Here is a 12,520-nt window from a genome sequence, read left to right on the forward strand (position 1 = left end):
CTAGAAGTTGTTAGAGAATGCTGAGAGCAGAAATTGAGCAAATACGCTGACTCACTTTGGGGGGCAGTCTTGAGTGGGTGAGGAATTTGAAGAGTTAGATGAGAACCTCTTCGGGCATCCCTGATCTGCTATGGCAGACAGGATCCACGCCCCACCAGGGATCATGGCATCTGAAAGCAAGGGCGTAGGCTAACGGGATGGATGAACTTAAGCAGCGTGCTAGAAAGGTTAGGGATTATATAGCACCTAGAACCTCCGACTTGGGACATTCTTATCAACCAAGTACATCCTCACACTTTTGGCCACTAATAGACTGTATTTGATGGTGGTCCCAAGGGTTGTAATGGGGCTGAAAATTTTGTTGCCTAGAAACATTATTGGTGCACTTGTGTAGCAAATTATATGTGGCACAATGTGTGTTCTGGTGACAACGCTAGAAACAAACCTAGCACACCTCTATCCATACATACTTGATAAGAATAATAAATTACAGTGTTGGTTTATATGTTTACCATACACTATAGCCAAAGGTCTGTTGATTGCTTCTGTGACAATTTTGAAAAACGTTGTATGCCTTAAGGAGATAGGTTTGTCTAGGTGATTGGGGACACTCCTTTGAAAGAAGACCCTGCTTGCCATCTCTTTCTGCTCTGGTTTAAGGTGCTACCACTTCTTCTTGCTAAGGATCTGCCATCCTCACCATTGGCCAAGTCCCAGGGGCTGCTTGACCTTTGTCTTTGAGCCACTAAGACTACAAGCTGCGCAAACTTCACTTGGTTTCCCAAATGACTGTGTCAGGTGTCTTGTTATACTGATGGAAAGATAGTATACTCCACTGCGTTTTCAACTGCTCTTTTATTGTGTTCATACTTAGAAAAAGAAGTATATAGTGAAAGCCTACCATGTTAGACCCACAGAATCTTCACATTGCTTGAGTCTACTACGTGTCTTGGGGGCATTTAGAGGCACCTGGAGTTTTTCCCTACAACATGGGGAGCACGCTACAATATAGTCACACAACCGGGAAATCAACCACTGACAACATTTCTCAAAATGTATCTCCATCACAACTGAATTTTAAAGGAGAATCTTCCAGGCAGCCCAATCTTGTTTTCCTGTCTTGAAGAAACACACAGCTATTATATTTTTCAAATAGGCCAGGTCTATCCACCAGAGATGGCCAAGGAGAGTGGGAAAAAGATTTGGCAGACCATTTTCAGAAGTCCCTTCCTTACCGTGTCTGGGTCATTCTTTTCTCATCCCCCTTGCAAGATGAAGGGTAGCACCACAATGAGCTACAGCAGAAACACAGTCTGACTCTTATCTACCTGCGGAGATCAATCCTGACACAGAAATCTTGCATTTAATCAATGTAATTTTGGCTTACTTAGGGTGACTACCAGCTTATTTACTTGGGAGGGATATCAGGGGAGGCTTGCTAAGGGATGATAAACTCACATATGTACCTCTTGCTACTTCGACAGGCCTCATCACTCCATTTGCCCTGAGCTGACTGGGAGAACAGAACACAGTTTTCCCGCTTGCCGCCACTGGGCTGGGCACGGTCCCAGTTGAGAAAGGAGACAGCGAATCCGTGGACATCGAGGAATTTGCCTTCTGTGACCATGTCATTTATGCCCAGCCAAAAGTCGTTGACGCCCGGCAGACTCCTCTTACTATAGTCGCGGAGGGCGCTGATTTCATCGGAGTTCCTGGGGACGGCCAGGGTTCCTCCCTTGGAAATGCAATCTTCGTTGGCTTCATGGTAGTGCTTCAGGCCTTCTGAAGCAAGGTAGCATTTCTTATGGACTTTGGTGCCTCGAAGGCAGACTGTGAAGAGGGGAAGTTGGATAATGAAATAGGAAGCCTTTTGTGTACGACCACACCTAACACCGGACCTAGCAAGCACGGATAGATGTTTGCATCATGATTAATTTGTTGACAGTAACGAGCTGCCATTGATGGTTTTATTCATTCCAGACACAATAATAAGCACTCGCCAGTTCAACGACCCCCTGGCTTGGTGGCTTGGCTTGAAAGTGTGGTGTTTTGTCATCTGCATTTGTCAGGTTGTTGACGCTCAGAGAAATTATTACAAATTGACATGCCCCCAAAGGGTTTAGGGAGCCTAGAATGAATTCATACCCACAAAAGACTCAAAGCATAACCTTAAGCCCTAGGTTGCTTTGGTAGAATTTGTAGCCCAGCTGAAGTAAGGAACCCGCACGGTGGGTTTCCTTGGGACTTTTAGAATGGAATGGGATTGCGTAATAATTTAAAAAGCAAACACAAACCACCTGTGGCGGGGCATGCCTATAAAAGTAGCACTTGAGAGGTTGAAACAGAATGCTTGCCTATGAATTTGAGGTCAGCTGGATCTACAGTTCCAGGCTGGCCAGTCCTGCATAGACAGACCTTGTCTCAAAAAAGAAAAAGAAGGAAAAAAGGAAGGAAGGGAGGGTGGGAGGGAGGAAGGAAGGAAGGAAGGAAGGAAGGAAGGAAGGAAGGAAGGAAGGAAGGAAGGAAGGTAGGCAGGCAGAAAGGAAGGCAGGCAGGCAGGCAGGCAGGCAGGCAGGAAGGAAGGAAGGAAGGAAGGAAGGAAGGAAGGAAGGAAGGAAGGAAGGAAGGAAGGAAGGAAGGAAAAAAGCAGACAAAAAGTCAATGAGAAAAGTGTCTCCCCATTTTGGTTTGTTTGCTTGCTTTTTGACACAGGATCTCTCCCTCTCTATCCCCCACCTTGTGTGTGTGTGTGTGTGTGTGTGTGTGTGTGTGTGTGTGTGTAAACACGCGCGCATGTGTATGTACACCCGCCACAGTGCATTTGGCAGAGGACAATATGTGGGAGTCTGTTCTCTCCTTTCTTTAAGTGGGCCTCAGGAGTCAAACTCAGGCTTGGCGGCAGGCACCTTTGCCTGCTGAGCCATCTTGCCGGCGCTCATTGTGGTTGTCGCAAACATGGTCTCATGTAGTCCAGGATGGCCTCAGATTCGCTATGTAGCTCGGGATGACCTTCAGCTTCTGATTCTCCTGCCTCTACCTCCCGGTTCTGTGGCATTAGCAGGCAGGTGTCACCATACCCTGGTTTTGTATGTGGTGCTGAAATGGGACCCAGGGCTTTGTGCTTGCGAGGCAAGCATTCTATCAACTCAGCTGAAGCCGTGCCCTAAAACCAAGAGTCTTGACACAGATACCAGGCTGACATGGAATTTTCTCTATAGCCAACTCTGGCCTTGAATGAGCCTGTACTACTAAGTGCTGGGATTACAGGGCTTGTACCACCATGCCCGGTGAAACTGTGGTTTTCTTACAAAGAGGACTGGGGACTAGTAATATTGCTTAGGTCATCCAGGGTAAAAGAAACCCACAGATAGTTCAAGGGTTTAGTACTGTTAAGCCAAGCTCCCTCACATTTAACATGAATTATTGGAGAAGTCAGTGTAAAGTGACTATTCAACACATACACTGAAAAATTAATTTTTAGGCAGTAGTCTACTATGATGGTACATGTCTCTAACCCCAGCATTTGGGAGGTGGAAGCAGAGTGTTCAGGAGTTCAAAGTCAGCCTCAGCTGTGTAGTGAGTTTGGGCCCATACTGCTCAACATGAGACCCTGTCTCAGAATAAGGTATTGATGGTGTCAGAACACACAGAAAGAGTAACATGTTTTTTCTCATTACACAGGATCCTTTGCCCTTGCTTTAGCTTTCCAATTATGTATCCCTGGAAAGCTGGTAAAAGGAGGGTTATCACCCTGTTCCTAAGCAGCATTGTATATGGTGAAGGTGATCCTGATTTGGTAACATACACTAGCTTGGGAGTCATGACTACTTGATGAGAAGCTGTGATTGCTACCTGACGGCGCTAACTTTAATAGGTAGGCATCCTGTAAGAGACCCTCAGAGCTCCACTCTTGAAGCTGGTATAAGAGACCTTGGTTCCTGGTATCCATCTAGGACAGGGATGCTCTGGACCTGTGAATTCTGCTCTCACTCATTCATCTTTTCAGAGCACAGCTACTGGCCAGAAGTGTGTGCAGCTAGCAGGTCATTGAGGAGGGCTCTCCAGACATAATCTTTCAGCAGGCTGGGGCCCTAGCCAATATCATAATCATCGCATGTTGGGTGGAGCCTTGTGGACCTGTTTCAGCCAGGGGCTCCCTGAAGGCCCTCAGTGAACATCTGGTAGGCAGTGCTTCATTCTAGTCACTTCGTATCCCTTCCATTATGTTTCCCCACCAATAAAGAAGGTAATTAGGGCTGGGCATGGTGATGCATGCCTTTAATCCCAGCACTCTTTGTTAGGTAGAAGCCAGCCTGGTCTGTATGGTTAGTTCCAGGACAGTCAGAGTTACATAGTAAGACCCTATCTCAAGCAAGCAAGCAAACAAACAGAAGGTATTTAAGACCTGGCCTTTAAATTATCTTCGTGTGTGTGTGTGTGTGTGTGTGTGTATGTGTATCCCTGTGTGCATGTCCCAATGTGTTTCTGTGTGTCTGTGTGTGTTTCTTTGGGTGTGGGTCTGTGTGTGTCTCTGGGTGTGTGTCTGTGTGTATCTCTGGGTATGTGTGTATGTGTCCCTGTGTCTGTGTTTCTGTGTGTCTGTGTTTCTGTGTATATGTTTTTATGGATACGTTTCTGTGTATGTGTTTTTATGTATGTGTTTCTGTGTGTGTTTGTATGTGTATATTTCTCTCAGTGTTTGTGTCTGTGCATGTGTTTCTGTGTGCATGTTTCTGTGTGTGTTTTTGTGTGCCTGTTTCTGTGTGGAAGCCAGAGGACAAAGTCATGTGTCTTCCCCAATTGCGCTCCACCTTGTTTTTCTAGTAGGTATTTCACTGTACCTAGAGCTCTATGATTCCGCTAGACTGGCTGGCCAGTGATCCCCATGGAGCCTCCTATATTCTCACCCTAGCTCTAGACCTGGATGTCCTGGAACTCAGAGATCTGCTTGTCTCTGCCTCCCGAGTCCTGGGGTTAAATCATGTGCTAGCATGTGAGGCTGTCAATGTTTTTTGTTTTTTATCTTGCTTTGTCTTTTGTTTCATTTTTTTTAAACAAACAAAACCCAGAACTCAACGTTCAATCTGGATGAGTTTAATCCTAGCAATGACTGATTCTCGCCTGCTCCCCTTCCAGACTCTGGTAACTGAGTGTCTCACCTGTCTGCAGAGCTTGCATCTCCTTCAGGGCATTGACTTCCCGCCACAGCTTTTCAACTTGAGACTTCAAGTCACCATCCTTTTCTGGGGTGCCATTGTTGAGTGGGGTAGGGGGTTGGATGGAAAACATTTGATTAGATGAAATGGAAATATATTTTTTAAAAAAGAATCTGTGAGGGTGATCTTAGCTAAGATTCCTACCACTGGGGGATGCAGAGGAACCAACCATCCCCCACAACCAGGCAAGACTTCCAGTGGGGGGATTGGGACCCCAACCCAACCACATAACCTTCAACCTACAATTTATCCTGCCTACAAGATGTGCTGGGTAAAAGCAGTGCAGAAATTGTGAAAGTGGCCAACCAATGACTGATCCAGCTCAAGACCCATACCATGAGAAGGCGCCCACCCCAGATGCTGGCTGAACAACCTAGAGACCAAGGATAAAACTTGGGGGGAAAAGTCAATGAAATGATTCCTAACGATATTTTTGCTATACTCAGAGATAGGTGCCTAGCCCAATTGTCATCAGAGAGACTTCAACCCGCAGCTGATGGAAACAGATGCGGAGACCCACAGTCAAACATTTGGCAGAGCTCCCGGAATCCTGTGGAAGAGGTGGAGGAATGTAAGAGCCAGAGGGGTCAGGGACAGCACAAGAAAACCCACAGAATCAACTAGCCTGGCTCATAGGGACTCACAGAGACTGAGCCGATAAGCAGGGAGCCTGCATAGGACTGATCTGGGCACTCTGCATGTATGTTACAGTTGTGTAGCTTGGTCTTCTTGTGGGACTCCTAACAGTGGGAGCAGCGACTATCTCTGACTCTGTTGCCTGCTTCTGGGATCCTTTCCTTCTACAGGGTTGCCTCATCCAGCCTTAATAGAAGAGGAGGAGCCTGGTCTCACTGCAACCTGATAGACCCTGGCTGGCTGCTATCCATGGAAGGACTGCCCTTTTATGAAGAAAAATGGAGGAGAAAGAGTGGACTGGGAGGTGAGGAGGGAGGAGAAAACGCAGTTAGAATGTAAAAAGCAAGCAAGCAAACAAACAAACAACAAAATGACAGATTTGGAATGCAAAATCTAAGGCAGTGGAGGTTCTAGTGAAGCCAAGTCAAATGTGCCCTGGAAACAACCCACGAAGAGAACCTGGGGGACAAGGTTTGTAGGAACTTTGCAGATGGTGCCTGCTCTCATCTCTCCTTACCAAGCTTATCTTTGTATCTCGCACAGACTTTCCTGATAACCCTGGAAGTTAGCATTCCCACTACTAACCTTCCCCAAACCTTGTTTGCATTCCTTCAGGGCACCATCTGGCTTTTACTTACTTAATTTCCTTGGTTTTATCATCCATGATTCTCCCTATGCTTGACATGACACCGAACATGAATGGTGCTTGTACTGGGAGCATATACTTTGTGGGATGTAAAAAGGTTCATGTTTTTTGAATGTTAATGAAGGATGAGGGTGAGTGCCATGAGCTAAAGGCCATGGTGGGTATGGCCAGGACTCAGATTTACGGGGACTCACTTGCCTGACACTGGGACCTTATGTGATTGATAAGGTATGATGGAGGTGCAGTGGTTCCTGGCAGGATTAGGTGATAAAGGACCAGAGAAAAATTTACCTATGGGAGCATCACCACCTACTATTTCTCCTTATTCCTTGTTCTCCATCCACCTCATTTCCTTCTTTCTTCTCCCTTCATCCTTCACCCCCCCCACCCCACACACATTTGGTGGTATTAGAGATTAAACCCGGGGTCTTATGTCTTATGTGTGCTAGGCAAGGGCTCTATCGATAGCCCCAGTTATTTATTCTTGAATGTTCCTAGATGGGGCCAAAGAATCTTCATGATTGTTTATGGACAACTTCAGTTGTACATAAGTGAGTAGCTGTGGCTAAATCCAAATTCCAGAAGAATGGGGACTGTCTTTGTGACCACTAAGAACTGTGACAAGCCATACCAAATACTAAACATGAATATATTAGAAGATCATACACATTAGGCTATGAGATCAGTTCTTTTGCTGTCTCTGAGATAGACACTCTCGTCTGGAAGCTTACAGAAGAGGGGGCAGAGAAACAGAAAGCCAAATCCACCCTCTGAATGTCTCCCAGTCTGTAAGATGCAGAACTCAAGCGTGGGTGTCTCTGGCTTCCAGCCTGCTCTCTCCCATCCCTCTAATCTGTTTCTGCAAAGCAGCTGTCTCTAGCTCCTTGGTCCCCAGCACATGGACTTAGGCAGAGATGTCACGCAAAGATGATTATGAACCATCTCCAGCTGTCTCTTTGTGGGGGCTGCTATATAGAAACTCGGTTTTGTGGGATGGGAAGGTGGCTCAGCCAGGAAAGTTCTTGTCAAATTTGACCTTCCAGAACCCAAGGTTAACCAAGGAAGCCAGGCTTTGTGGCTTGGTTATAATCCCAGTTTGAGAAGCAGGCACAGGCAGACGCCTGAGGCTCCTTAGCCAGTCAGCCTAGCCTACTTGTCAGAACTCTAGGCTAAGAAAAAGCCCTTCTCAAAAAACAAAAAACTAAAGTGGGTGACATCTGAGAAATGATATTTGAGACTGTCCTCTGGGCCTCCACATGCATGTGCACACTTGTGAACACATACTGCCCATGTGTGCACAGGCATACAGGAAAGACAATCGGTTTTGTGTCTCTGATTTCTTGGGAGAGCATAAAGTCCAGCATCTTAGTTCTCTGTCCCCTTAAACTTGCGCTTCATGAGCCAGATGTTTTCACATTTGGGCCAGGAATCTGCCTTCTGGGGTACTCAGCATCCCTCCCCCACCTCTGTTTCACTTGACATTGTACATCCGTTCTTAAGCACTGAACAGCTCAACTGAGGAATATAATTACCCAAGATGTTTTCCTGTGAGACCACTCAAGCTGGAATAAATAAAGGGGGCATTTAGGATGCAAACCCATCAGCGACTAGGGCCAGGTTTGTAAAGGCCTCTGAGGTGTTGCTTCCAACTTACAAGCTGTCGGCTAGACACAGTTCATCCCCCTTCCTTCCCGCTCAGCTTCCAGCTCCTTTCTATTTAAATAAGTAGCTGTAAACACCATCATTAGCACAAAGACACATGTATTCCTATTAGGCTCCTGGGAGATCATTATGGCAGCTATCACCTGGGTGCCTTGGTGGCTTCCCTTCTCCGTCGCTCAGGTGGATGAACAGAAGGAATGCCCCGAGGAGTTAACTCACTCTAAAAGGTATATTTTATTCATTAGTATAACACGTAATTTGTTGAGACCCGTGAAGTAAGTACTCAGGGAACACTTGTATTTGCTGCTTAACTGCCATTGCCGCTGTGAGTCTCTTAAAAGGTCTCCTGTTCTTTTGTGGTCATGATTGTGTGGCATCAGACCCAGGATAGAAAAGCACAACAAACATTTCCAGCAAGGTGTTGGGTTGTCCGACCGAGTTAGAATAGCATAGACTGGGGCTGTCATTTGAAGAGGCAATTAGAGAGTCTGATTCACAGAGAATGCCGCTTCTAGAAGGTACGCCACAGTCTCTCAGTACAAGGACGCACATATGTGCACAAAGGTCTCATGCAGAACACTAGAAACTACATAAACATTGCCAAGAAAGAACCCATGAAGCCGGAGCCTCCCCAAACATTAAAGTAACATAGCCAGCTGTTAAAATGAGGAAAACATGCTTCCATTTATAGCTATCCAAGACTGAACACGTAAAGTCAATTTATTAACTTGCCAAATACCTGCAATGCCAATCTGGGAGAGATTTATCTATTGTTTTTTTTTTTTTTTTTTTTTTTTTTTTTTGGTTTTTCGAGACAGGGTTTTTCTGTGGCTTTGGAGCCTGTCCTGGAACTAGCTCTTGTAGACCAGGCTGGTCTCGAACTCACAAAGATCCGCCTGCCTCTGCCTCCCAAGTGCTGGGATTAAAGGCGTGCGCCACCACCGCCCAGCGAGATTTATCTATTGTTATTAGCAGTAGATAATTCTGGGTAACGACTGGAGTGGGGAAGGTGGATTTTACTTTTTGTTGTTGGTAATTTTGTGTTTTTGAGACAAGGTCTTAATGAAGCCCAGGCTACCCTTAAATCTGCTCTATGGTTGAGCCTAGTCTTGAACTCACGGTCCCCTGCCTCGACCTCCCAAGTGCTAGGGTTACAAATATGTGTCACAACTCCGGCCTTGGCTTTCACATTTTTTTTCTCTTTTTAAAAAATTATCTGTTTTGTTTATTTTTTTTATTGAAAAAAATTCCGCCTCCTCCACCCCCCCTCCCATTTCCTTCTCCCTCCTCCTACTCCTCTCCCCCTCCCCCCACTCCTCTCCCTCTTCCCCCATTCCTTTCCCCCTCCCTCTCCAGTCTGAAAAGCAGTCAGGGTTCCCTGCCCTGTGGGAAGTCCAAGGTCCTCCCCCCTCCATCCAGGTCTAGGAAGGTGAGCATCCAAACAGACTAGGCTCCCACAAAGCCAGTTCATGCAGTAGGATCAAAACCCAGTGCCGTTGTCCTTGGCTTCCCATGAGCCCTCATTGTTTGGCTTTCACATTTGATCCTAGAAACGTTGGCATTATTTTAAGGTACTCAAAATATTTAAAAAGCAAAATAAGTGAATGGGTGGGGAAAGGAGTAACCAACAAATCTAGGCCAATCGCTTTTCTTCTTGTAGACCTGACTTTCATTAGACCTGAGGGCAAACACTTTGAGTTGGGGGAATGGTTAAGATGTGTTTGCAACTGATTAAAATAAACTGCCAGCCAGGGGTGACCTGAGGATAGGAGAGAGAAATCAGGGAGCTAGAAAGAGCAGCGAGAAGTTCCCATATACACATGTTTACGCTCTCCCCACAGTTGCGACTTCAGTAGAGAAGGGAGAGGTTCATCAGTATGCCATGTCACTGTGTCTGCTCTCTCCCTTCTTCCTTCATCCTCACCGGCCGTGATAGACTTTACCTCAAGAGAAATATCTGAAACTTTCATTTAAAGAGTTTTCAGGGAGCCAGGCGATGGTGGCACACACCTTTAATCCTAGCACTCGGGAGGCAGAGGCAGGCGGATCTTTGTGAGTTCGAGGCCAGCCTGGTCTACAGGAGCTAGTTCCAGGACAGGCTCCAAAGCTACAGAGAAACCCTGTCTCAATCAATCAATCAATCAATCAATCAATCAATAAAAGAGTTGCAGGGAGAAGCAAATACATGATACGGGAAAACCTCTCTGCTTAAGAAAACGTCCCTCAGAAAAGACTTTCATAAATACCCCTAGAAATGGCCCTTGAGAAGAAGAAGAACAAAACAAAATAAAAAACCCACAAGCAGCATCAACAACAACAACAACACCCACAAGGGGAGTCATCATCCCACTGGTGACGTGTGGAATCTAGACTTGAGTGGGGGGTTTTTGTTTGTTCATTTTTTTTTTTTTTTTTTGGTTTTTTTGGTTTTTTGAGATAGGGACTCATGTAGCCCAAACCCGAACTCCCTATCCAAAGATGACTTTGAAATCCTTATCTTCTTGTCTGCACTTCCCAAGCGAGTCAGCTACCCATTACAGCTTGGCTTTGTCTTGGCCAACGTGAAAATGGTAAGGAAACAGTGCTATAATATTTATGTTGAGACATCCTGTTAGGAAAATGACTCAGAGCCTGAGATAAAATGTCACCGGGCCCGCTGCATTTCTCTTTTGTTTTGGTTTCTACCGCAGGCAGGCACAGTCTCATCATCTTGGTTCTTTGCAGCTGCGAAATTTTCGTCTCTTAACCTAGCATAACCCCACCTCAAATCTAGCTACGCTTGATGAGTGAATTCCATGTCAAAATATCTTGAAGTTCTGTCTGATTTTGTGTTGACAGGTTCTTAAATAAGAGACATCCAGTACTCTGTGATATGAAAACTTAGATCCACGGTTTCAACAACTGTCCCAAGGCTGATAGGGATGAGGAAATAAACCCACAGGATAATCAGTGACAAAAGGAAGCCCCAGTTGCCCCAGTCATCTTATTTAATGAGATTTAGTGAGCTTACAAATATATTTGAATATATTTATATCCAGGAGATCACAGGGCACCGCCAATGAGTGTATTGCTTTCCCTTCATCCATAAAGCCCTGTGTCCTCAGGTCCGTGTGAGCTCTAGCTCAGAACTCTTCCACATTAGCTAAACTCATAGGACAAAGGACGCACAATAGAGACTGCTTTGATTATAAGAGATGTTTTTCAACAATAATAAAATGTTAATAAATTCTAGTACATGTTTTCTTTAAATAGCAAACTCTAAATGTCACCGGATTCCCTGCAAAGCCACACACCCACGGAGTAATGATGGTCTCCTAGCGCGGTTTGGGCATGAACCTTGTCCTTCACCGCCCCTGCCTGAGTAAGCCGAGGGTTTTTGCTGGGCAGTCAAGTCCCGTTACCTTTCACGCGGCGTTTGCTGTGTTTCCTGGCTTTCATTCTGGATGGGTAACTGTTGGTCTGATCCAGGAGTAAGCTGGCCACCAGGATACAAATAACAAGTCCATTCTTGGCCATGGCTCTGGGACAGGCCAGTCTGGCCACTTGGTCAGCAACGCTGGAGCAACTAGGGAGAAGAGAGGCTGGGAGGCCACATCTTGCTCTGGGCTGCCTGGGGCTGACTTTATATAAAGGAGCTGCAAGGTTGGCTAGAAGCCTGCTGACGAAAGACTGGAATATTCCTCCGGCCATGGCATAAGGAGGCTCCCTGTTCTTACACCTCATGCTGGGCTCCTATTAGTTTATTTTTATTCTGTTTTCATTTTCAGATTGATTTGCCTTTTCAGAGTATATTTGAGTAAAAGAAAAGAAAATTGCCTTTTAAAAAATATATATGTAATATATTTGATATATATTGTATACATTAAGATATAGGAAGTTTGAGGTCTCTGTGAAGGCCCAATATATAATTAGAGCTCTGAAGTATATTAAATGTCTGGAAAATGAATCCAGTTTTCAGAGTTAAAAAAAAATGTCCAAATTGCCAAGTGTGATGTGGTTCAGTGGTACAGTGTTCGCCTGGCAGATGTGAGATGCTGGGATCAGCTCTCAGCAACGGAAAATAAAGTAATACTAGGATCCCTCCCCACAAGGAAGAAAACCTGAACCCTGTTAGGGAAGTTCCTGGATATGCATTGTGTTTGCATGTGTGAGTGTCTGTGTGTGTATGGGGAAGCATATCACAAACACATGTGAAAGTCAGAGGCAGTTCTTTCCTTCTACCATGTAGGTCTCCCGGATCAGACTCAGTTCTTCACTAAGGTTCCCGGGGCCAGAGATGACACTACAGTCTACTTTTAATTGACTTTGGAAGGCTTGGGCTGGGAAAATGAACTTTTATTGAATAAGGGGAAAAGATCAG

At 45.5% G+C, this 12,520-nt stretch overlaps 1 protein-coding gene across 1 annotated transcript; it reads right to left on the reverse strand.

Moving 5' to 3' along the window:
* Positions 1–574: 574 nt before the first annotated feature.
* Positions 575–11,740, reverse strand: Clec3a (C-type lectin domain family 3 member A). Its single transcript, XM_057754157.1, has 3 exons — positions 11,562–11,740; positions 5,160–5,243; positions 575–1,830 (listed from the first exon to the last, which is right to left on the reverse strand). Exons 1-3 carry the CDS (start codon positions 11,674–11,676, stop codon positions 1,439–1,441), a joined length of 591 nt encoding a protein of 196 aa, XP_057610140.1. The 5' UTR covers positions 11,677–11,740; the 3' UTR covers positions 575–1,438.
* Positions 11,741–12,520: the final 780 nt, after the last annotated feature.

This window comes from Chionomys nivalis, chromosome 21 (genome assembly GCF_950005125.1).
Source record: "Chionomys nivalis chromosome 21, mChiNiv1.1, whole genome shotgun sequence".
In the NCBI taxonomy this organism is placed as follows: domain Eukaryota; kingdom Metazoa; phylum Chordata; class Mammalia; order Rodentia; family Cricetidae; genus Chionomys; species Chionomys nivalis.

What these genes read in the sequence shown, in the direction of transcription:
- Clec3a (XM_057754157.1), bottom strand. Translation starts at nt 11,676, where the DNA reads ATGGCCAAGAATGGACTTGTTATTTGTATCCTGGTGGCCAGCTTACTC. An exon ending in CAGCAAACGCCGCGTGAAAG is followed by an intron (nt 5,244 to 11,561) that starts GTAACGGGACTT and finishes ATGGCACCCCAG; the next exon opens with AAAAGGATGGTGACTTGAAG. An exon ending in GATGCAAGCTCTGCAGACAG is followed by an intron (nt 1,831 to 5,159) that starts GTGAGACACTCA and finishes CCCTCTTCACAG; the next exon opens with TCTGCCTTCGAGGCACCAAA.